The sequence below is a fragment of the Ranitomeya variabilis genome, chromosome 6 (assembly GCF_051348905.1).
Source record: "Ranitomeya variabilis isolate aRanVar5 chromosome 6, aRanVar5.hap1, whole genome shotgun sequence".
NCBI classification, from domain to species: Eukaryota; Metazoa; Chordata; class Amphibia; order Anura; family Dendrobatidae; genus Ranitomeya; species Ranitomeya variabilis.
The window spans coordinates 491,546,922-491,572,828 of record NC_135237.1 but is presented as its reverse complement, the minus strand read 5'-3'; the positions used below and the strand labels follow the sequence as shown (position 1 = coordinate 491,572,828).

Here is a 25,907-nt window from a genome sequence, read left to right as displayed (position 1 = left end):
ACACAGGGCGTTTTTGCTGCTTTTTTTCTGATCTTCTTGGCAGGAAAGAAGCTGCATCAACAACGCAGGTTTAGGTGTGTTTTTGGTGCATTTTTTTGCTGCGTTTTTTTCTCTTTGTCCATGCTAATGTCCTTAGATTTTCAGCAGCAAAAAATGCAGCAAATAATGATACCTGCGTTTTTGCTGCATTTTTTTCAACACCCATTCAAGTCAATGGTGAAAAAAAGCAGCAAAAACACTGAAAGAAGTGACATGCTCTAAGTCCAAAAAACGCAGCAAAGCACAAAATACTGATCACACAAAAAACCAATGTGTGTGCATGAGATTTATGAAATCTCATAGGCTTTGCTGGTATTGTAAAAAGCAGCTGAAAATTAGCATAAAACAACGCAGTAAAAACGCCCTGTGTGAACTTACCCAAAGAGTTCTCCACCTCCATCAACAACCTCTTCTGACTATTCTCCAGGTGAGCCTGTAAGTCTTATATCTGTCTTTTTCTGTGCTCTTCTCATATGCGTTTTGCTATCAAAAATTATCCAAGTAAAGGCGGCAAGGAAAAAAAAAGGCTAGAAAAGCCAATTACTGCTACATTTTTAATGAAACAAAACGGCAAAAAATCTGTTTAGCTTGACAAACACGCCTTTAAAAAAAGAAGTCCCCAATGGTGTTAACTACAATGCATGAGCTACTTATCATGTGTGATAATATGGTATATTGGGGGAGAAGCCTGTGTACTTCTCTATGAGTTTGGTCAGCAAGTAAGCCCAGAGTACCACCTTGTAGGAGAATCTGCTAATGATCTAAGATGCTCACAGTTACTGAATTACTAGTGGACTGAAAACAATTCAGCAGAGAAAACGGCACCATTGAGGGACACAGTATATAGGAGGTGGCTGAATGATCATCATATTCTCAGTTTACAATCTGAGGACAATGTGCTGTTTTTGCTCAGACCTGTCTGTAACAGATCATTGTGTTTTAAAGAGAATCTGTCAGTAGGATCAACCCTACTACTATATGAGCATGCAAGTCATAGAAAGTTGAATTAAATGATACCCTAATATCTGCAATCCGATCTATTATTCCAGAGAAATCCATATTTTTCTTAATATGTAAATAAGTTGTTAAGATCTATGGGCCGGACATAGATCTCCCTGAGAATCTGCCTCTAGGGCTTATTGTAAATGAAAGGGTGAGTTACCAGTGTGAGACGTGTAATGACTGACAGTCTGCTCTACTGGTCTACTACATGTCTCACACTGGTAACTCTCCTTTCATTTATAATTATCTCTGGAGGCAGAGTGTCAGGAAGATCTATATCCAGCCCATAGATCTTAACAGTTCATTTACTTATTAAGAAAAATGTGGATATCTCTGGAATAAGACATCAGATCACAAATATCAAAGTATCATTTTATTCACCTTCCTATCACCCACATTTCTATATAGACTGTTTACTGGGGTTGATCCTACTGATGGATTCCCTTTTGAGTTTTTATAATGCAGATTATCTCACATTCACCATAATCTCCACTTAGTACTAAGCTAAATGTTGGAATGAACAGACTTTAGCACATTCACGATTAATGGTAGGCAGGCATGCATAGTAGAGGTGTAGCTTTTGGGGTAGCAGGCATAGCAATGGCAAAGGAGGGCTATTTTTCCTTATTCATTTTCTGAGACATTACTATATTATCTTTGCACTGTGATATCATTCCAATCATTGTTATTAGGCCCATGTATACTTGGTCCTGTATACGGGTCATACTTACATGTTTTGGTGCACTGTTTTCATGGCTTTAGCAGCATAGCCCATGTTTTTCAAAACCTCTGTGTTGGTGTGGGAATTCTCAAGAGCTTCTCTCTGGAACTCAATGGTGGATAGTGTCCCATCTATTTGTGTTAATTGCTTCTCCAGTCTCTTCTTTCTTTTCAATGCTTGTAATGCAGCTGAGGAGAGAAACACATTCCTCCTATAAGGCTGGATAAACAACAATTCCACAAATGATTCTTATACAAAGCTGTGCAGACCCAAGGGACCTTAACATGACATTCTGGCATAATTGCAGGTGGGCAGCATTTCGGCATACAGTTAGGTCCAGAAATATATGGACAGTGACTGAATCTTTGTGATTTGGGCTCTGCATGCCAACATTTTGGATTTAAAATGAAACTGCTGAGATTTAATTGAAATGTCGACTTTCAGGTTTAATTAACAACTTCACGACATGTGACATTCATTTACATTTTTCAGCCTAATGATTTTTGTTTGAGAGCTCCTTTGACCACATGTTGTGGATTCACATAAACTGGTTCCATATACAAATGCCACACCTGGAATCAGCTCCAGACCTTTTATTTGCTTAATTGATGTTGGAATAACGAGGGAATAGCCTATGCAGCCCATTAACCCTGCTGTTCTGTTCGGGTCATAGTGACCCGAACAGACTTTTTGCGGCCCTGTAGATTTTTTTCTGTAAGTCTATAAAACTTGAGACTCCTTGACTTTTCCTCATTTGGCGGGACCTACCTATGAGTATTTTTTTTTTTTTTTTCTTCGTTTACTTTTTGCTACACGCAAAAAGTTACACTTGTTGTGTTCGGGTCATAGTGACCCGACATCGTTTTTTCCAGCTGTGAGGCCATATTTTCAGTGAAATAAAGGAGTTATAACCTCAGTTGGGTCTATTTATTGCATCTACTATTGTATATCAATTGATTTTTTTCCGAAATTATTTCAATGGGGTCGTACGCGCGCTCTACCGGGGGTATGCATTGAGATCTGCGCACCATAAAAATGGCTTTATATTGATTATTTTTGGTGCGCAGTCTATTCTAAAATGTAGAGTGCATCCGGAGAGATCACTAGGTGTGCACTACACGTGTATATTATGCGCAGAACGGACTGCTCAGAACGCGCTGTCTAAGACGTTTTTCTTTGTAAATCTGAGCTGTAAAGTCTTGCAAATAATTTTTTTTGGCAAGTAAGTCTGTCTTCCTGGCTTATCTGCTTGTTTTCAGAAGTTTTCAAAATGTTTGATTTGATTGTTTTGATTTTTTTTTTTTTTACAAAAATATGTGTATCTTTCTATTTTCGTTTTGCTCATTGATCTGTTTTTTCAGAATAAAAACAAAAAAAAAAGGTTTCTAGTTCATTTTTCTTTTTTTTTACTACCAAACATGTTCACAAACAGTCTAGTAAGCAAAAAGTATAAAAAAAATGGAGTTAGAGTAGTGACCCGGAACACTACAAGTGTATAGTAAATGCGAACAAAACAGCAGGGTTAAAGTGCTTTTGAGATAATTGTCCAACTACTTAGTCTCTCTTTAAAAAGAGGCAGCTACGAATTAAAGAGGTTTTCCACTACTTTTACATTGATAACCTATCCTTATGTCTGATCCGCCGAGGTCTGACACCCAGCACCCCGCCAGTCAGCTGTTATCAGTGTTCAAATCAATAGGTGGATAGATAGTACCCTATGGTGGCTACTACAAGTAGCAGCTCGGCAAGTGAGTACTTTCGGCCGGTGTCGCCACCATCAACATTAACAGCTGATCGGTGTCGCCACCATCAACATTAACAGCTGATCAGCGCTTTAAGCTCATAATGATTATATAACTGTATCTTGACTATATTTTGGTAAACAGCTAGAATGGCAAAACCTGTGTCACTGTCCATATATTTATGGAAGTAACTGTATTTAAAATTTTTGTCATGCTTGGGAAATCTTTCAGCTGGCCTTCCGAGGCAAACTGCAAGACTGAAAGTTTTTACTAACAATGCCCCTGTTTGAAGCCAAGCGCTCATGCACAAGTGAAAATCCTTCCGGAAGTGCTGCTTTTTGGGAGGTTACAGCTCCATGGAGATTTGTCAATTTCCTATTTTGTCTGGTACCCTGACAAAGATGATCTAAGTAAAGTACATAGAAAACTTCTCAATTTATTTGGGATTGGAGTATAAGCATAATACATTGCACCTGTATTCTCCGAATGCACAGAGCAGATGGACTTCCATAATGGTGGGACGGACATGACACCCCATCTCCTGCTAATGTTCTTTCTCCTTATGAACATAAACATGGTAAATGAAAAACTAGCAGAAATTCTATGGTTCGCGCAGCTGTTCAGCTTTTATGTGTATGATTGAGACACAAACAAGTACACTCCAATGTTGCTGCAACTAATAGTGTTAAGACATTTTATTGTCTGATATAAAACTTGACTTTTGTACTCGTATACAGAACAATCATATTCCAATAAATAATCTTGTAAATGTTGCTTTGAAAGTAGTCTGACTGGTCATGTCCATACTTTACAGGTCCAGGGAGTGACTACTGAGCTGTAATAACTCAAACTAGTCTTTTTTTCCCAACACACTTACTGTCAATAAGTGGGATAAAAATAGTGTAAGTCTTCCATAAAAGATGCTTAGGGTAATAAGAGATATCTTGAGGGTTAAACCAAAGATTTTTGACAGAGGAGTGGAAATATTTTATATACCTTCTAAATAAGACTAGTGAAGACCACAAGTGATATAGTGGGATCCTTGTAAAGTAAAATCTAGGAATAATTGTATTTTCTTTGCTTGGGGTCCAGAGTGGAAAATGTAATTTTAAGGTTCAAGTCTGACATCCATATGGCTAATTTTGTACAAAAGACGATAAAAACATTGAACTTGCAAGCTGATCCATGTGGATCTGGCAGGGACTTAGCTGAATGTCTTTCTTGACTAAAGATGAGCGGATCTTTTAAAATTCAAATTCACCGACTTTGCAGAATTTTCTAAAAAAATGTGAATTGTGGAGAATAAATTCTCACGAATTTCAGTATACAAAACGGAGATGAGTGAGTAAAAGAACTACGGTAAACTGACCATAAGATCTTACAATCTACGGAAGAGAGAGAACAGCACTGACCATAAGAGCTTACACGCTAAGGAAGAGAGAGGACTTTGCTGATCATAAGAACTTACATTCTACAGAAGAGAGGACTCCACTGACCGTAAGAGCTTACACTCTACAGGAGAGAGAGAGGACCCTGCTGACTATAAGAGCTTACACTCTACAGGAGAGAGAGACCCTGCTGACCATAAGAGATTGCACTCTACAGGAGAGAGAGAGAGAGACCCTGCTGACCATAAGAGCTGAAATTTTACAGGAGAGAGAGAGGACCCCGCTGATCATAAGAGCTTACACTCTACAGGAGAGAGGACCCCACTGACCATAAGAGCTGAAGCTTTACAGGAGAGAGAGAGAGGAATCTGCTCATCACAAGAGCTTACACTATACAGGAGAGAGAGAGGACCCTGCTGATCATAAGAGCTTACACTCTACAGGAGAGATAGAGGACCCTGCTGACCATAAGAGCTTACACTCTACAGGAGAGAGAGAGGACCCTGCTGACCATGAGTTTACACTCTACAGGAGAGAGAAGACACCAATGACCATAAGAGCTTACACTCTACAGGAGAGATGGTCCCACTGACCATAAGAGCTTACACTCTACATGAGAGAGAGAAGACCCCACTAATCATAAGAGCTTACGCTCTACAGGAAAGAGGACCCCACTGACCATAAGAGCTTACACTCTGCAGGAGAGAGGGCCCAACTGACTATAAGAGCTGAAACTTTACAGGAGAGAGGACCCTGCTGACCATAAGAGCTTACACTCTACAGGAGAGGACCCTGCTGACCATAAGAGCTTACACTCTACAGGAGAGATAGGACCCTGCTGACCATAAGAGCTTACACTCTACAGGAGAGAGGGGACCCTGCTGTTCATAAGAACTTACACTCTACAGGAGAGAGCCAGAGGAGGACACTGATCATAAGAGCTGAAACTTTACAGGAGAAAGAGAGGATTCTACTGATCATAAGAGCTGAAACTGTACCTTCTACTGGTCTTGGGGTTTATGGAGCACCCCATAGGACCGTGGAGTACTCGGGCTGGGTGCGGCGGTGCTTAAAGGGGTGGTTACGAAAGCGGTGACCCGGTCCGTGACCCTGGGCGTCCAATTAAAGGGGATGAAGTGTAGTGGGAAATAAAGTCTATGGAGAAATGTTTGTGACACCACCTGTGGTACTCGGCCAGGGATGGCCGACGCTGCTTAAAGGGGACCACTGGGGCTGATGGTGTTGCAGCAGAGTTGGTATAGCTCCCCACAGGTAGAGCTTAGTCCCCAGGCCTACCGGTGCAGTTGGTAAGAGATGATAGCTGGTGGGGTGCAGGCAGTGGCGTAACGTGAAACTCATGGGCCACGATGCGAAAGCTCCAACGGGGCCCCCAAATATTTTAAATCTTTAATAGCAATAGTCTTTTTCTATTGGCCAAAGGGACTTTTAGGCCCCTATAGGCTCCAGGGCCCGGGTGTGATTGCAACCCCTGCACCTGTTGTAGTTACACCCCTGGGTGCAGGAATGAGAGTGCAGGAAATAATTGGAGGACACAGGGTTTTCAGTCTCCTTTATCTTTTACTGGTGAATTTCAGGTGCAGTCTGGAGCACAGGTTACAGGTGTAGATGGGGTCCGGGTGGCCTGGCAGTAACTTGGGTTCCACTTAGACAGGTGGGTTCAGAGGCCTTCCTTCTGCACTGAATTCTCTGTCCCTTGCTAACTGAACCTTTACACAAGTTCCTCTCAGTGTCTGTTACTCCTAACCCGTATGGTTGACAGCATGAGCCTTTCAAGGGCACTGTCTTCTCACTGGCAGCCCCAGGCTCCTGACTTGCTGTGGTGCTTCCAGGTATTAGATGAGCCAGGAGACTTGCAATCTCCTTCCCTCCAGTTCTAGCTGCTGGGCCTTTAGTACCTGGTTTCTTTTGCGCTTTATCCTAGGAAGAGCTCAGTTACAGCTCCATTCTCAGTCTTTCTCCTCACATGCTTCCTCTCCCTTCACTGTCTCACACTACACTCTCTAACCCCACATCCAGACCAGAACTTATAGGGAAGTTTCCCTGAAACCGGGTTTAGAGCTCCCCCTTCTGGTCTGGAGTCAGGAAGGTGTTGTATGTTTGTCTTACCTACCAAGGGCATCCCTCCTTACTCCCAGGCATGACATCACCCCCCCCCCCCTTGGTTTGGAGGCAAGTCCAGAATTCACTTGTCCAGGTGGAAATCAGTAGCCTTCCCTTGCTCTGCGGTGGTGTACTTCCTTACTGCCTATGGCTTCACATAAGGGTCTCACAGATGTGGTGTTTCATTCTCTCTGTCCCCCATATAGGATAGGGCAAAACCCATATGACTGGTGACTTGAGCCTGTTTATAGGGTCTCTTAGATAACCCGGCTCTGTATGTGTCACCGTGCCTCCTGGGTGTAGGTGCGGACAGGTAACCTGCAATTAGCTGTCCTGACAGTCTCTGAAATAAGGCGTAGAGGTCCTTACTCCCTCGGTTATCCAGCTACCGGGATGTTGCGCCTCAGAAGGAGACAGCTTGAGCGGGGCTGGTCCCCTTCTGGTATCCTCTCCTTTGCTTCGACTTCCTTCACGCTCTCTGCAATACAATTCTGCCTTTGAATGTCTCTTTCCGGGAGCTGCAGCTCTGAGGGCATGCACAGCTCCGTTAACCATCTATCCTCCTCAGACTCTGGTCTGGAACTGACTGAACTTAGCCCAGCCAGCAACTGACTAACTTTCCCTACAGACTACCAGTTATACGCATATATGGGGAGTGACCTAATAAATAGGAGCAGAAGCTCCCCCTGGTGGTCTGGAGTGTGAAATGTTGCATGTTTGTGATACCTGGATGCAGTTATCCTTTCTTTGCCTCCAAACGCAGCATCTCTCTCCCCAAGAGGAGAGCAATATCATTGCAACGACCAGGACCCTGGGGCGCCGCGCTCCCCCCCCTCGTTAAATCCAGTACTCCCGGACTGGGACAAGAAAACCACAGTTACAGGTTAGCAAACAGACATACCATTTTTGGAATGCTAGAAAGCAAGTTAATACCATATCTAAGATTCCATTTATGGGAGGTGAGGACACTTGAACGTTGCATTAACTATGTACATTGTACGAGTACTTTCACGGATAGAAAACTTTAATAAAACAGTATGATTATTAACTAACTATTAAGTGCCACGACCCTCACGGGTATACTATCTAGTGTAAAGTTTTCATCCAACCCCGGCGGGTTACTTTATTCTCTCCATTTTATCAAAAGTGCATCAGGATATCAGCTACATAAAACACGACTCTATCTAAAGTGAAATCTCAACTTTCATCACTATTAACTATATTAACTCTTTAATATATTAACCATCTATCTTGCAACATACAAGTCTATCTGTCATAGTGCAACTAGTAAACATTCCCTTTAAGAGGTCAAACAATATTCAAGTCCTTTTGTTTTAATACTGAGGTAGTGCAAATGTATCAATCACATTAATGTTCAATTCAATCAGTAATGTTGTAACAGCGGGAACGATGCGTGGGACCCGTCATTAACCCCCAACATTGGCCTTCGGCGGGCTACAAGGTGTGTATGCAGACCCGGAATCCTGCTGCGCCAGACGGGTTTTTCTTCAGGTCTCTGGAAAACAAAACACTTTCTAGCAACATTAGAAACAGTCTCTTTAGAAGCAGTCTCTTTAAAAGCTTCTTTTTGTAAAACCAGTAGGGAGCACCTTTAAGAAGGTGCAAACTATTTACAGAAAAGTCTTGTCCATGCACAGTTCATGATTCACAGTTCTTTAAGGCAACTTGTGCAAACATGTGCAAAACCTAGGATCCTCTTAAAAACTGAGGACCCCTTTAAGGAATAACCCTGGCCGGGTTCAATAAACTTTAGCATCAAAGAGTTTAACAGTGAACTATTTACAGTCATATTACTTTTCTCATTTACTTTCTCTTATGCTGGGAGCGGGCCCACCAGTGACTCGTTGGCCGGCTGCGTGGCACAGTCAGGGGCCGCGGTAAGATCAGTCAGTGGAGTGGGGTTGGACATCAGGTCAGGGTTGTTCCTCATGCCTGCTTCAGATGCGGTCCCTCCGGTGACTTGTTGGCCGGCTGCGTGGCACAGTCAGGGGCCGCGGTAAGATCAGTCAGTGGAGTGGGGTCGGACATCAGGTCAGGGTCGTTCCTCATGCCTGCTTCAGATGCGGTCCCTCCGGTGACTTGTTGGCCGGCTGCGTGGCACAGTCAGGGGCCGCGGTAAGATCAGTCAGTGGAGTGGGGTCGGACATCAGGTCAGGGTTGTTCCTCATGCCTGCTTCAGATGCGGTCCCTCCGGTGCCGGTCTGCTCCGTCTCTGCTGGGGTCTGGAACGCTGGTTGCAGGGCCTTGTGCTGCGGCGTTGTCATCTCTGTTTGCAGCATCTCACTTTCCGGCAGGGCCTTGCTTTCAGGCTTCGGAGCGCCGGAACGTCTTTCTTGCTCTGGACCAGACAAGGCTGCCGACGGACGTCTGGTGAGGCTCCCGATGAAGGTCTTCTTCCACCCGGCCACAGCTTCCAGCTCCTGGCGCACGAGCTGACAGGTGCGTTCTTCCTCTCCTTTCCACAGGAGGTCCGGATTCATCGTCGGTGAAGGGTGCAGTTTTTGCAGGCCCTGGCTGGGAGAGTCCTCGTGCTCCATCCCACGCTCCAGGGTCCGCTCACCTCCTTCCGCCATGTTGCTTTTCGGCACCTCCTCCTTCATCACATCACAGTCTTGGCAGGATATCTTTTCCGCCGCTCTGCTGCACCCGCCCACGATGGCACGCCCTTCTTCTCCGGCGCTCCTTGTGGTGCTGTAATGGCGGCAGTTTTGGCGGCAATTTTGGCAGTCTTTTGCAATACACAGTCTCTGAGCACAAAAAGTTACGCACAGTCCTTTAGGTGCACATGACCCGATTTACGGGGTTTAGTAGATGCTGTTTGTGACTCCAAGTTGGATCACCCCCCAAGGGCCGTGGGTTACTCGGTGCCAGGTCCTGCGGTTTACAGGGGGATGTCACAGTGGCTGACCCGGTCCGTGGCCCTGGGACGTCCGTGCAAACGGAAAAAATCTTTAAAGGGATAGAGTTTGTTCGTGACGCCACCTGTGGTATTCGGTCAGGGTGACCAACGCTGCTTTAAGGGGTCCGCTGGGGTGATGTTATGGCAGCTAGATGGTATACCTTCCCACAGGTAAAGCATGTCCCCAGGGCTTTCCGGTGTATGATGGTGGTATGGTTAGAGGCACAGAGAAGAACGAGGACACAGGGTTGCAGTCTCTTTACCTTTACAGAAGACTTCAGCATCCACAGTCCAGGGCACCAGATCACAGGGCAGGCAGAGTCTGCTTGGAGGCAAGTCCAGAATTGCCTTGTCCAGGTGGAAATCAGTAGCCTTCCCTTGCTCTGCGGTGGTGTACTTCCTTACTGCCTATGGCTTCACATAAGGGTCTCACAGATGTGGTGTTTCATTCTCTGTCCCCCATATAGAATAGGACAAAACCCATATGACTGGTGACTTGAGCCTGTTTATAGGGTCTCTTAGATAACCCGGCTCTGTAGGTGTCACCGTGCCTCCTGGGCGTAGGTGCAGACAGGTGTTAGCTGTCCTGCCGGTCTCCGAAATAAGGCGTAGAGGTCGTTACTCCCTCGGTGTTCCGGCTACCGGGATGTTGCGCCTCAGAAGGAGACAGCTTGAGTAGGGCTGGTCCCCTCGTGGTAGCATGAGATGGACTCTACATCCCACACAAGTGGCTCAGGTAGTGCAGCTCATCCAGGATGGCACATCAATGCGAGCTGTGGCAAGGTTTGCTGTGTCTGTCAGCGTAGTGTCCAGAGGCTGGGGGCGCTATCAGGAGACAGGCCAGTACACCAGGAGACATGGAGGGGGCGGTAGGAGGGCAACAACCCAGCAGCAGGACCGCTACCTCAGCCTTTGTGCAAGGAGGAACAGGAGGAGCACTACCAGAGCCCAGCAAAATAACCTCCAGCAGGCCACAAATGTGCATGTGTCTGCTCAAACGATTAGAAACCGACTCCATGAGGATGGTCTGAGTGCCTGACGTCCACACATGGGGGTTGTGCTCACAGCCCAACACCATGCAGGATGATTGGAATTCGCCACAGAACACCAGGATTGGCAAATTCGCCACTGGAGCCCTGTGCTCTTCACAGATTAAAGCAGGTTCACACTGAGCACATGTGACAGTGTCTGGAGATGCTGTGAAGAGCAATTTGCTGCCAGCAACATCCTTCAGCATGACCAGTTTGGCAGTGTGTCAGTAATGGTGTGGGGTGGCATTTCGTTGGAGGGCCGCACAGCCCTCCATATGCTCGCCAGAGGTAGCCTGACTGCCATTAGGTACAGAGATGAGATCCTCAGACCCCTTGTGAGACCATATGCTAGTGTGGTTGGCCATGGGTTCCTCCTAATGAAGGACAATGCCAGACCTCATGTGGCTGGAGTGTTTCAGCAGTTCCTGCAAGATGAAGGCATTGAAGCTATGGACTGGCTCACCCATTCCCCAGACCTGAATCTGATTGAACACATCTGGGACATCATGTTTCGCACCATCCACCCACGTCACATTGCACCACAGACTGTCCAGGACTTGGCGGATGCTTTAGTCCAGGTCTGGGAGGAGATCCCTCAGGAGACCATCCACCACCTCATCATGAGTATGCCCAGGCGTTGTAGGGAGGTCATACAGGCACGTGGAGGACACACATACTACTGAGCATCATTTCCTTGTCTTGAGGCATTGCCACTGAAGTTGGATCAGCCTGTAACTTCATTTTTCTCTTTGATTTGGAGCATCATTCCAACTCCAGACCTCCGTGGGATATTAGTTGTGATATACAATGCAATTTTTAGGTTTTATTGTTCTCAACACATTCCACTATGTAATGAATAAAGATTTACAACTGGAATATTTCAGTCAGTGATATCTAGGATGTGGGATTTTAGTGTTCCCTTTATTTTTTTGAGCAATATATTATATATATGGCATTTTCCCCTCCTCCTTCAAACACTATCATTACTCCATTACTAAAAAAAAACCACCCTTGACCCATCATGCGCAAACAACTACAGACCGGTCTCCAATCTCCCCTTCATCTCAAAACTCCTGGAGCGCCTAGTCTACTCCCGCCTTACCCGTTACCTCTCCACTCATTCCCTCCTAGACCCTTCACAGTCCGGGTTCCGCCCCCTACATTCAACAGAAACTGCACTCATCAAGGTGACCAATGACCTTCTGACAGCAAAATGTAACGGTGACCACTCTCTGCTCAATCTCCTCGATCTTTCTGCAGCTTTCAACACTGTTGACCACCCTCTCCTACTCTCTAGGCTCCAGTCACTAGGCATTAAGGACACTGCTCTCTCCTGGTTCTCTTCCTATCTTTCTGAACGCTCCTTCAGTGTTCTGTTCTCCGGCTCCACTTCATCTCCTCTTCCTCTCACTGTCGGGGTACCTCAGGGCTCAGTCCTTGGCCCCCTTCTCTTCTCCCTCTACACGGCCCCAATTGGACAGACCATCAGCAGATTTGGCTTTCAGTACCATCTTTATGCTGATGACACACAACTATACACGTCAGCCCCTGACCTTACCCCCGCTGTACTACAGAACGCCACTGACTGTCTGTCTGCAGTCTCTAACATCATGTCCGCTCTCTATCTGAAACTCAACCTCTCCAAAACTGAACTTCTTCTGCTCCCGCCTTCTACTAGCCTCCCTAAATCTGACATTTCCCTCTCCGTGGGTGGCACCATAATAACACCCCGTCAGCAGGCACGCTGTCTGGGTGTTATGTTTGACTGCGATCTCTCCTTCACCTCCCACATACAATCTCTTGCCCGCTCGTGCCACTTACACCTAAAGAACATCTCTAGAATCCGCCCTTTTCTCACCATGGAGACAACAAAAACTCTCACTATCGCCCTAATCCACTCCCGTCTGGGCTACTGTAACGCTCTATTAATTGGCCTCCCCCTCACGCGACTTTCCCCTCTCCAGTCTATCCTTAATGCAGCAGCCAGGGTCGTCCATCTAGCTAATCGTTACTCGGACGTGTCTGCTCTTCGCCAGTTGTTACACTGGCTGCCCATTCATTACAGGATACAATTCAAAGTACTTGTTCTCACCCACAAAGCTCTCCACAGTGCGGCACCCCCTTACATCTCCTTCCTCATTTCTGTCTATCAGTCTAGCCGACCACTACGCTCTGCAAACGACTTTCGACTAACCTCTGCACTAAACCGTACCTCCCACTCCCGACTCCAAGACTTCTCCCGTGCTGCGCCAATCCTCTGGAATGCTCTACCACAAGATATTAGGACCAGCCACAACTTGCATAGTTTTAGGCGCTCGCTCAAAACTCATTTGTTCAGAGCAGCCTATCACGTTCCCTAATCAGTCATTTTATGTTTGTGTGTGTAGCCCATTCACTATCTCCATCTACCCCCCACCCCCTGAAGATGGCTGGACCATCATTGTAAATACATCATTGTAAATACACACCTGTACTTTGTATCCCCCCACCTCATTGTAGATTGTAAGCTCTCACGAGCAGGGTCGTCGTATTTTGTCTTATTTTGCTTTATTACTGTATTGTTAACATTGTTACCTATGACTGTTGTGTTTGAAACTGTTAAACTGTAAAGCGCTGCGGAATATGTTGGCGCTATATAAAGATTATTATTATTATTATTATTATTTATATATATATTATATATATATATATATATATATATATATATATATATATATATACATACAGTATAAAAAAGGGAACAGCACAACACTTTACTTATCTTCGGGGTGCAATGCCCTCCGGTAATCTGTCCAATGATTATACCAATTCACAAGTATTCAAAAAAAGAGGCAGTACTCCATTCCTTCAGTGAAAACGTGGAAGATTTAATCAACCCACATGTCTGGGCGACGTTTCAGTTCCATATGAGCTTTTTCTCGCACCCATAGACTTTTATTGGAGAGATTCGGCCGATATACGGTGCAAATCACAACATGCTGCAATTTCACTCGCACATATAATACGGCCAAGAAAAAAAACGATGATGGGAGATGCCCCATAGATTAACATTGGTCAGAGTGCTATGCAATTTTTTCTCGCATAGCACTCGTCCGTATTATACGGTAGTGTGACTCCGGCCTTAGGCTGTTGTTAGGGCACAAAAAATGGACGGGTGTGATGAGTCATATATTTTTTTTACATCATGTGAACGGCTAGGTCTGAGTCATTAACTTGTCACCTGGTTGCACTATGCTACCAAACCTAGTGTCCATACATTTATGTAGTTGATACTTGGTTTCTTACACCCTGCCAAAACATTTACAGATCAAGTACAGTATGCCTCCTCATGTCAAGTCTACGCCCTAATGCTTTCAGCAGGATAATGCCCCCCAGCCACACTGAGACAACTGACTAGCAATCACTTGACAAACGGTGTTGACTTGGGTCTGAGATCTGAGAATCCGGAAGCTATCTACCATCTTTAGGATCTGTTGGAAAAGAATCTGATCAAGATGTAATTTACAGGACTCATAGGATTGCTGTTAACATCTGCCAGATCCTTCACCAAGAGGTCAAAATAGTTTTGACAAAAAGAGCCTACACAATGTTTGTATGTTGGTTTAAATGTATGGCTGATCAGTACATTTGGTGCTTTTGGTCAAAAAGTCATTACAGGTTGGTTCCCCAGCTACACATGTACTTTTCAGTGGGTGTGGAAGTGCAGCGCCCCAGAGTTCTGGTCGTTGCAGTGCTGTGGCTTCGCCGCTAAGGGGAGCCATGGTACGTTCGATGGCACCGAAGGAGTTCCTCCAATCAGGTATCACAGACACCAATATGTTTCACAGCAGGGCCTCCGGGGGGAGCTAAGGGTGCTATTCATTAGGCCACTCCCCACCATAGTGGGTAAACTGGGGGTCAGGCAGGAAGTTAGGAGAGAACGCTGACGGGATTGAACGGAGCAACACCCTGTGGCAGGGGGTGTTGTGAAGGGAGAGACTGTAGGGTCTCTGCCAGGGGTGGGATCCTGGCAGAGGCTTGGCATTGAAAGAACGTAACGGGTCCGCGCAGGCTCCTGGAAGCGGCGGGACTCAAGAAAGGACTAGAAGCGAGATAGATTGTGCTGAGTGAGAAACGAGATCAAGCAGAAGGAGAATACCAGCAGGGGTTTTGTTGAAAGAGGCAGCACCCTGCTGAGGCGCAATACCGGTGGCCGGAACGCCGAGGGAGTGGATTAGAATACAGCTTCAAGCCATACTCCAAACAGCGGCAGGACAGTCGGTCTCAGGCGGGCTGTCTACCACATATCACCTATGAAGTCCTGGGGGGCAATTGCGGGAGAGGGGCGACTCTAGGGTCCCGGAAGAACTCCAGGCCTACCTGACAAACGGGTGCCATTCCAACCTGAATACAGGGAAGGGGTGGATTACAGAGGAACATCAAATCGAGTTGTGAGGGAACTTAAGAAACAGACACAACCGTTGTGGGGTTACTTTCCGTAAGCACAGCAGGGAAGGACTACAACACATAGCGCTAGAAGGAAGGCACAGATTTCCACCTGAGAGGAGAACTCTGGAGGTGCCATTGGACCGGCCGGACTTGCGTAGCCTGGTGAACCGTGTTCCGGACTGAGGACTCAGAGATCTCCAGTAAAGAGGTAAAGAGACTGCAACCTGGTGTCCTCGTTATTTACCGCGACTTACACCCCACAACCGCACCGCACCATTATTACCACCTATTACACCGGACGTCCCCCACTGACAGACAGGGCCACGGACCGGGTCTAGCCACCGTGACAACCCCAGGACTGAGACCTAGAGGCCCGGCTCCGGGTACCCCTCGGCCCTGCGGCGGTGTGGGGGCGCGCCGCAGACTTGGCGTCACGAACAGGATCTACTTAAGCCTGAAGAATCAGGTCATGTGTGCCTAGAGACTGTGATTTGTTGTGCTTGGACTGCACTTTATTGTAAGACTGTGCTGCGCCATTAGCCGCCAAAAGTTCCCGCCAAAAGGCGCCGCCATTGCTACACCCAAGGGGAAGGAGGGCGTGTTATGGGCGGAGACTCCCAGTGTGGCGCGAGAAATGGCTACCGCCCCCTGCACTTCTGGCTGCAGAGGAATGACCTGCCCCAAAGCAGAAGAGAAACACCCCTTGATATGCAACGGCGAGAGGCTGGTGACGGAGAAGCCCGACCTCAGAGAAATGGCGGAGTTAGGTGCATGCACTGCCAGCGACTATCAGGCAGCGATGATGAACGGCGAGTGCCTGAGCGAGGAAGAAGCGGTTCAGGCCTGCCCTTCTTCACCGGAGATGGACCGGAAGCCTGCGGACCCGACAGCGGAGTTACGTCCACCAATCCCGACCTCGGAGTTAGAGGAGGAGGAACCGCAGCCAGCGGAGCCGAGTCCGAGCATCCCATTGGAGGAGCCCCGGTCCGGGCTGCAACAGACTCCAGCGTCCTCGTTAACGGACCGGAGCGACACCGATGGAACCATATTAGGCGCAGGTATGGCCGACGTCCCTGCTCCCCTCCGCGAGCCCGCTTCCATGACCCACCTCTATCGCAGTAGGGAGCGACTTATCTCGGCGGGGCTAATGGTGCTATCCCCCGATGACCTGGGAAGGATGGTGCCACCGCTGTCGACTGGAGTGGGGGAGCCTGTGGATGTGAGCTTAGATGGAGTAGTTCTTCGGTGGGACACCCCCTGGTTTAGAGCAGATGGATCCCGGGAGAACGGGTCCACTCTTGCGGTGCTTACATGGGAACAATATAGACAGTGCTTGATTCTGCAGTGGAAAGGACGGAAAGGAGCTGAGTCGATGGGCTCATCGAAAGTACAACAAACCCCCCCGGCATGGGATGACAGAGACGTGACAAGGCGGGGCACTGTGTTGGCCTACCATGCAAGAAGAGGTTGGGGCCTCATACACGAGCCAGGATTGGATACTGACGTTTTTGTTGCGCACTGTAACGTGAGGGCTCCCTGCTGTGGCCAAAGTGGAGAACCATTGCAAAAGGGGGATTCAGTGACCTACAGTCGCCACCAGAACCCGCTCGGGTGGTATGCACGGAATGTTCGGCGGTGTATGTCTGGAGCCGCGACCCTTACCGCCTCGGACCTGGTCCCAGGAGCACCCGATCTTGTCACCATTGCAACGGTGCGCCTGGTTGCGGCCACCGAGTTGGCCAGTCGAGTTCATCTTCATGTTCGAACCGCGGACGCTGGCACCACGGTGGCTGTGGGGCAGGAGCCCGAGCCGCCTGAAGAAGAATAAACCTCGATACCATGAAAATGTAAATAGCTACTGTTTGTTCTTTTGAGTTGCTGCTAAACCCGCCCAGGGTTAATGGATCCCTCTGTTAACCCGGGATCCTCTTTGTTTGTTTTCCTTTTCTGAAGTTGTTGCACAAAAGTTACACAAACTGCAGAAATCATGGACTGTGCATGATTCGAACTTCCTTTGTAAATAGTTTGCACCTTCTTAAAGGTGCTCCCTACTGGTTTTAGCCAAAGACACTTTGTGAAGATATTTGCCCTATTGGTTTGAGCCAGAGACACTTTGTGAAGATACCTTTCCTACCGGTTCTAGTTAAAGACACTTTGCGAAGATACCATGCCGGAACCTTTGCATGGGCTGGTAGGCTGAGAAGACGAGCTACCTTAGAAAGACTTGGTCTCCTCTTAAAGGGGATGTGAGAAACTGAACTTGAGAGAGATACTGTTGCAGAACAGTAATGCCATAATGATGCTTTGAAAAGAAATGTAACTGTTTTACATGCTAAGTTATATGTGTTGAATTTGTTGAAATGTGAAATCTAAATAATGTTTTGCAGAAAGAAAAGATGCAGAGAGCCCGTAGGGGTAGATGTAGAGGTCTGCATAGTTGAAAGTAAGCGAAGTAATAATGAAGGTGAGGATAGAAGGTAAACCCCGCGTCCCCATTGAAAGTTACTTTGTTACTAAGGACAGAGAGTGAACCCGTAGGGGTTAGAGAGTGAGTCCTTAAAGGAGCCAAGTAGAGCTGGCTCAGAGTTCTTTAAACGAAAGGAATGTTATGTCTATACCATGTATAGTAGAGAAAGGCAGTAGGCCCTGGCTGAATGGGGCGGTCCTGTAAAAGAAAGGAGAGGCAGTAGGTCTGGTGCCATAGGGACAGGCGGTCCTGCAGGTTCAAAGTAGGAGAATGTGAAGTTACCTTACCCTGTAATGTGATTATAGGAAGGCCTTTGGTAAACTAAGAGTGTATGTTTCTTAAAGGCAATGTTAATTTATTGTTCCAGAATTTGCACTAAGTAGAATACCCGGTTGGGTAACAGGAGTTATGCATAGCCTGTAATTTATAATGTTGACCATGTTTGTAACGTTAAAAGTGTCCTCACCTCCCATAAAGGGAAGCCTGTTCAAGTATACTTATCGTTTTGCACTCAACAAAATTGTATGTCTTTTTGCTAATCTGTATTGTTGTTTTTCTTCCCAGTCCCGGAGTACTGTGTTTAACCAGGGGGGAGTGCAGCGCCCCAGAGTTCTGGTCGTTGCAGTGCTGTGGCTTCGCCGCTAAGGGGAGCCATGGTACGTTCGATGGCACCGAAGGAGTTCCTCCAATCAGGTATCACAGACACCAATATGTTTCACAGCAGGGCCTCCGGGGGGAGCTAAGGGTGCTATTCATTAGGCCACTCCCCACCATAGTGGGTAAACTGGGGGTCAGGCAGGAAGTTAGGAGAGAACGCTGACGGGATTGAACGGAGCAACACCCTGTGGCAGGGGGTGTTGTGAAGGGAGAGACTGTAGGGTCTCTGCCAGGGGTGGGATCCTGGCAGAGGCTTGGCATTGAAAGAACGTAACGGGTCCGCGCAGGCTCCTGGAAGCGGCGGGACTCAAGAAAGGACTAGAAGCGAGATAGATTGTGCTGAGTGAGAAACGAGATCAAGCAGAAGGAGAATACCAGCAGGGGTTTTGTTGAAAGAGGCAGCACCCTGCTGAGGCGCAATACCGGTGGCCGGAACGCCGAGGGAGTGGATTAGAATACAGCTTCAAGCCATACTCCAAACAGCGGCAGGACAGTCGGTCTCAGGCGGGCTGTCTACCACATATCACCTATGAAGTCCTGGGGGGCAATTGCGGGAGAGGGGCGACTCTAGGGTCCCGGAAGAACTCCAGGCCTACCTGACAAACGGGTGCCATTCCAACCTGAATACAGGGAAGGGGTGGATTACAGAGGAACATCAAATCGAGTTGTGAGGGAACTTAAGAAACAGACACAACCGTTGTGGGGTTACTTTCCGTAAGCACAGCAGGGAAGGACTACAACACATAGCGCTAGAAGGAAGGCACAGATTTCCACCTGAGAGGAGAACTCTGGAGGTGCCATTGGACCGGCCGGACTTGCGTAGCCTGGTGAACCGTGTTCCGGACTGAGGACTCAGAGATCTCCAGTAAAGAGGTAAAGAGACTGCAACCTGGTGTCCTCGTTATTTACCGCGACTTACACCCCACAACCGCACCGCACCATTATTACCACCTATTACACCGGACGTCCCCCACTGACGGACAGGGCCACGGACCGGGTCTAGCCACCGTGACAACCCCAGGACTGAGACCTAGAGGCCCGGCTCCGGGTACCCCTCGGCCCTGCGGCGGTGTGGGGGCGCGCCGCAGAAAGTATCCAGACCCTTTTAATATTTACACTCTTTGCTTCATTGCAGCCATTTGGTAAATTCAAAAAAGTTCTTTTTTGTCTCATTAATGTACACTCTGCATCTACTAATCTTGACTGAGAAAAAGAAAGTAGAATTTTTGGCAGATTTAATAAAAAAGATAAACTGAAATATCACACGGTCATAAGTATTCAGACCCTTTGCTCAGACACTCATATTTAAGTCACATGCTGTCCATTTTCTTGTGATCTTCCTTGAGATGGTTCTACTCCTTCATTGGAGTCCAGCTGTGTTTAATTAAACTGATAGGACTTGATTTGGAAAGGCACACACCTGTCTATATAAGACCTCACAGCTCACAGTGCATGTCAGACCAAATGAGAATCATGAGGTCAAAGGAACTGGCCATGGAGCACAGAGACAGAATTGTGGCAAGGCGCAGATCTGGCAAAGGTTACAATTTCTGCAGTACTAAAGGTACCTAAGAGCACAGTGGCCTCCATAATCCTTAAATGGAAGAAGTTTGGGACCACCAGAAGTCTTCCTAGACCTGGCCGTCCAGCCAAACTAAGCAATCGTGGGAGAAGAGCCTTGGTGAGAGAGGCACAGAAGAACCCCAAGATCACTGTGGCTGAGCTCCAGAGATGCAGTAAGGAGATGGGAGAAAGTTCCACAAAATCAACTATCACTGCAGCTTCCCACCAGTCGGGCCTTTATGGCAGAGTGACCGAATGGAAGCCTCTCCTCAGTGCAAGACATATGAAAGCCCGCATAGAGTTTGCTAAAAAACACATGAAGGACTCCTAGACTATGATAAATAAGATTCTCTGGTCTGATGAGACGAAGATAGACCTTTTTGGTGATAATTCTAAGCGGCATGTGTAGAGAAAACCAGGCACTGCTCATCACTTGTCCAATACAATCCCACAGTGGCGTATTTAGGGGGGGGCAGCCGGGGCATGTGCCCCGGGCGCAGCTGGGCCGCCTAATGTGGCGGTCCGCAGTGTCTCCCCCGGCAGCTGCATTCTGCCACCCCCGGTCTGGGAGTCAGCTGTTCTCTGTGCCGACTGTCAAGCTGACAGCCGGCACAGAGAAGCTGCAGAGTGCCGGCTCCCAACATGTGCGGAGATGGAGGGGGGTCCCTGCAGGGTGGTTGCGACGTGCAGGGAGAAATCTCTGCAGCTCCGCTGCCTACAAGACAAAATAGCAGCGGAGCTGCAGCGATCTGTCTTCCTGCCCGCACTTCCTCTCACACAGATGCGCCGCTGGATGATGTCATCATTCAGCGGCCGGCTGTGTCAGAGGAAGGTGATGGAGATGCTGCGGCAGAGCACGAGGAGAGGTGAGAGGAGTGTGTGTGTGTGTGTGTGGTGCGCTGCAGGGGAATGTGCAGAAAAGTAAATGGTGTGTGTGTGTGTGTAGGGGGAGGAGAAGGCAATAATGGGGATGGTGGGGAGGAGAGGACAATGATAGGGCTGATGGGGAGAAGGCAATGATAGGGATGGTGGAGGAGGAGAGGGCAATGATGGGGCTGACGGGAGAGAGCAATGATGGGGATGGTGGAGGAGGAGGGGGCAATGATGGGACTGATGGGGAGAGATCAATGATGGGGATGGTGGGGGAGGAGAGGGCAATGATGGGGCTGACGGGGAGAGGGCAATGATGGGACTGATGGGGAGAGAGCAATGATGGGGATGGTGGGGGAGGAGAGGGCAATGATGGGGCTGACGGGGAGAGAGCAATGATGGGGATGGTGGGGGAGGAGGAAATGATGGAAGTGGTGGAATGGGCAAAGATGGGGATGGTGGGGAAGGAGGAAACGATGGATGTGGTGAAAAGGGCAATGATGGGATTGAGGGGAGGAAATGCTGGAGGTGGTGAAATGGGCAATGATGGGTGTGACTGAGAAGGCAATGATGGAGGTGGTGAAGAGAGCAATGATGGGGTGAGGTAGAGGACAATAATATGTGTGTGGACAATTTGAGTGGGGATAGGGGGATTTATTATGTGTGGGGAGAATTTGGGGATGGGGCAATTTTTTATTCAGGAGCACTTTAATGACACTTGTATCTTTAAGGGCATCATGTGGAGATTTTCTGCAAAAGAGCGGATAAGATAGAAGTCTGCAGCGACGAGCTGTGGATGAGAAAACGCATCATGGGATCTGGACAAGATGAAGAAAAGAAGGAGAACGACTCCAGAGACGACGTCATCTATAAGGTACCTGGATGTAAATGTTATTTGTGATACTGACTAACTCTAATGTTTTTATTTATGTTAGGAGCATTAAAGGGGATGTCCAGGTTTGTATTGAGTCTGCAGTCATTCTTTGTGACTGAAGACTTCTGAATTCTCACAGTGCGCACTGCACGCTGTCAGGATTCTCTCGTGCTCGCGATTTACATACATGCGGTCACGTGCTGACTAGACATGTGTGGCCTCACTCAATGAAAATGAACTGAGCGAGGCCGGGCACGTCTAGTCGGAATGTGGTCAGAAGTATACAAATCACATGCTTGTGCTGACATGACTGTCCACCGGCAAGGGAGAATCCTAAAAGTGTGCAGTGCATGCGTTGTGAGAATTCAGAAGCCTGCGATGTCAGGATTCAGCTCTGCAGGTTCCAGTAGTCGTCACATGGACACTTCACTCATGCGATTTTCATTCTTATGGTCCTGTGACAATGAGCTTCTCTTCCTGCTTCTCTGTTTTTCACTGATCATTGAGAGCATTAGGGAGAGGAGCTCGTGGGTACATGATAAGTGTGAAAATCGCATGTCCTTGGTTGGGGGGGGGGCAAATGAATTCTTGCCCCGGGTGCCAGAAACCCTAGATACACCTCTGCAATCCCAACAGTGAAACGTGGTGGCAGCATCATGCTATGGGGGTGTTTTTCAGCTGCAGGGAAAGGACAACTGGTTGTCATTGAAGGAAACATGAATGTGGCCAAGTACAGAGATATCCTGGATGAAAACCTCTTCCAGAGTGCTCTGGACCTCAGACTTGGCCGAAGGTTCACCTTCCAACAAGACAATGACCCTGCAGTTTTTGAATCAGCATGAGAAAATAATCGCAGATGTGATCTGTCCCATAATTCAAGACTATCCGATAAAACATCGGAGACCTCTCGGCCGTGTTATACGCTTATGTGAGCGAGGCCTCAATGAGATATCAGCAGGGAATTTACATTTTATTTGAGTTAGGGCATGTTAAGGAAAAAAAACAACACATTCTACATACATAAAAAAATGAAACAGATTTCTAAAATTGCATTCACATGGCAGGTTTTTTTCTCCTTGCGTTTTTTGATCTCTGTTTAAAAAAATAAAAAATGAAACATGCCAATTTTTTTCCAGAATGTTTACTGCTGTTTTTCTTCATTAAGATCAAAATGGCTTAGCACCAAAAACTGCATAAAAAAACACATAAAAATGCACCAACAATATGTGTAATTTATGCTCTGGTTTTCAGGCCATAGCCTGCATTGTTGCAATGCTAAATATGAACATAACCTACATGAGATTTCCCCACATTGACAACTTGACAGGAGAAAAGGACAATGCAGTTTATCCTGAATTTTCAGGTTACACAGGAGGCATTCTACACACCATTGAGTACAATGATAGGGATACTAATCTTTAGCATCTTTCAGTGGTTTTAGGTTTCCACCTACATAGACAAAACATGAGTTCTCTTACTCCAGGATACTATTCCACTACCCAATTCTTTAGCAAGGCATATCCATTAATAATCCATTAGAAGACATTCATGTATTGAAACCCTTAGCACATGTACATTGAAGACGATTTTGTTATGCTGTAATGTCTATGTCTGATGTTGTTATGCTGTGATGTCTATTGTCTGTACAAGTCCCCTCTATAATGTAAAGCACTGCGGGATATGTTGGCGCTATGTAAATAAATTTATTATTTATTATTATGTTTCTCCCAGCAGAGTTTACGAAGCGTAACTGTAGTGCTATGACTATAATCACATAGTTATAATAGAAGGAAAACAAGGCACGCCTTTCCTGCTTGGGCCTAAGAATAGACCTGGATCTTAAATCTGATGTTTTCTTAGAAGTCCCTGGGTTTACTTAACCCCATGTTCTTCTGAAGAACAGTTTTATTATATAAGAGTTAAGTAGGAAAAATTCCAATATGACAAAATAAAGGAATAAATGAGCTAATAAATCAATAAACCAGCTTGATATTCTAGATTTTCACAATATGGTTTTTCCACCTGGAATTAATATAATTTATCATAAAAACATTAAAACTACAAAAATACAAAACAACCTGTAATAAAGTTTTCTAATTTGTCCTTTTTATTTTTTTTGTAAGAACCCAGTATATAAATGATAAAGGCCACCATAACGCCAACTTATTTCCCGGCTTTTCTAGATTCCTGAAAGGCAAATTTTCCAAGTTAGGCAGTAAAACATCTCACAGTAGATCTGCCTGACTAGGAATATCTAGATATATAAGCCTACACTATGAGAAAGCTCGTAAAGAAGCCTTTTGGAGATTGTAATGGGCACTGTAATAGTTGTCATCATCACTTTACCAAAAACAGTCATAATTAAATATTATCTGAACACATCAATAACTAGACAGAGAAGACCACAACTCAAAGACAAGGATGTTACAGGTTGAGGCTTTGGGTTTTTAGGTTCAGAAATATTAGTCTAATTCAGGAAATAATCTTAGATAGAGTTGTTAGAAGGTGATAAAAAAGGTTTTCTAATCTATACATGTGATATTTACTAAAGACGGGACCTCAGACAGGTCAGGGTTAGGGTTCAGCCATGTCCTCCCCTTACCTCTCTTGTCCTTGGTCCCGTGCCTCCTCGCTGTAGCCAGCTCATGTTCTATTTTCTTTTCCAAGTACTCCTGTTTTTTGGTTAACATTTCCTCAGTTTCTCGGAGCCTGAATAAAGCTTCCTGAGGACTCGGACCCCCTTTACGACTTTTTGAAGAGGAGCCAGAACCTCCAGAGGACTTGAAAAGCTTGGTGATCTTACTCATTGTTGTATCTGATGTTCTGACTCGTCCCAGTTAGGAATATTTATCCAGTGCTTAATGAGATCCTTCACAATGAGCTCTGAATGCAGAGAAAGATCCACAGATCTGATCTCGTAGTCAGACACCTGTCATTTCCTGTCAAGTAAAACTTGAATGGCAACTTCCAGCAGACTAACCTGGGATACTGGGTGGGGCGAGTAAGAAAATAGTCAAGTGACTGATTACGTAGACGAATACCTGGCAGATCATATGACACCTTGCTAATAGCCCATAGTGACTGACAGATGGGAGTTTCCTTCACTCCCTGCAGCACAGAATATGGCATAAAAAAAATTAAGAGACAATAATTAACATTCAGATATGAGATTCAGAATTGTATTTAAGGGACAATTCAGCCTGTTATTCTTAGGTTATATTCAAATGTTCAGTATTTGGTCAGTATTTTACCTCAGTATTTGTAAGCCAAAATCAGGAGTGGAACAATCAGAGGAAAAGTATAAAAGAAACATGTCACTACTTCTGTATTTTTCCCCCACTCCTGGTTTGGGCTTACAAATACTGATGTAAAAAACATATGCATGTGGCCCTTACGATAGACCACTAATATTAGATCAGTGAGGGTCCCACTATCCGCACCCTTTCCGACTAGCTGTTTGTAGGGACTGTGCTACTCGTGTGTGTGCTGTAGCCTCTTCAATGTTCACAGCAGCTTGCAAGCTGGTTCATTCAAACCCAAACTTTACCAACCATTCAAGAAATTGCACCGTTGTGTTCTATTGAAGTGGGCAAGACAGTATCTTGCATCGCTAATGTGAAAAGTATGGAGCAGACAAGGAGGATACAAGATGTAAACATGCAGCACTTGTACTTATAGGTCCTACGTGGGACTGTTTTTAGTTAACACTGTGGACAATTAAATAATTTATCATTAGACCCTGAACAAAGGTTTTTTTAGTGTGAGGCCTCCTTAAGGGGATGGACCTTTTGGTCTACATTCTGTCCATGTGCAAAACATAGCACAAAGACCAATGTAAGGGAATTGCCTAATTTTGTATATGGATTGAGTGTCCCTTTTTCATATGAGACTTACCCATAGAACGCAGGGTGCCTAAAAACTGGATGCCATAATGATACCATTCAGACAGAATGCGTTTTGAACAGATACAGTGGCATGTAAAAAAAGAAGTTTGGGCACCCCTGGTCAAAATTACTGTTACTGATAAGAGTTATGCAAGTTGAACATGAAATGATCTCTAAAAAGCTCAAAAAGTTAAAGATGA

General features: G+C 46.3%; 1 protein-coding gene across 2 annotated transcripts in view; it reads right to left on the bottom strand.

Annotated features, from left to right (window-relative positions):
* Nucleotides 1-24,775, bottom strand: part of CHMP4C (charged multivesicular body protein 4C) — a 31,043-nt gene extending 6,268 nt beyond the window's left edge. For both annotated transcript variants that reach the window (XM_077270734.1, XM_077270735.1), the window contains exons 1-2: nt 24,426-24,775; nt 1,773-1,950 (exon numbers count right to left, since the gene is read on the bottom strand). In XM_077270734.1, coding sequence (XP_077126849.1) covers nt 1,773-1,950; nt 24,426-24,630 — 383 coding nt within the window. In that variant the 5' untranslated portion in view covers nt 24,631-24,775. The remainder of the gene's footprint in view (nt 1-1,772; nt 1,951-24,425) is intronic.
* Nucleotides 24,776-25,907: the final 1,132 nt, after the last annotated feature.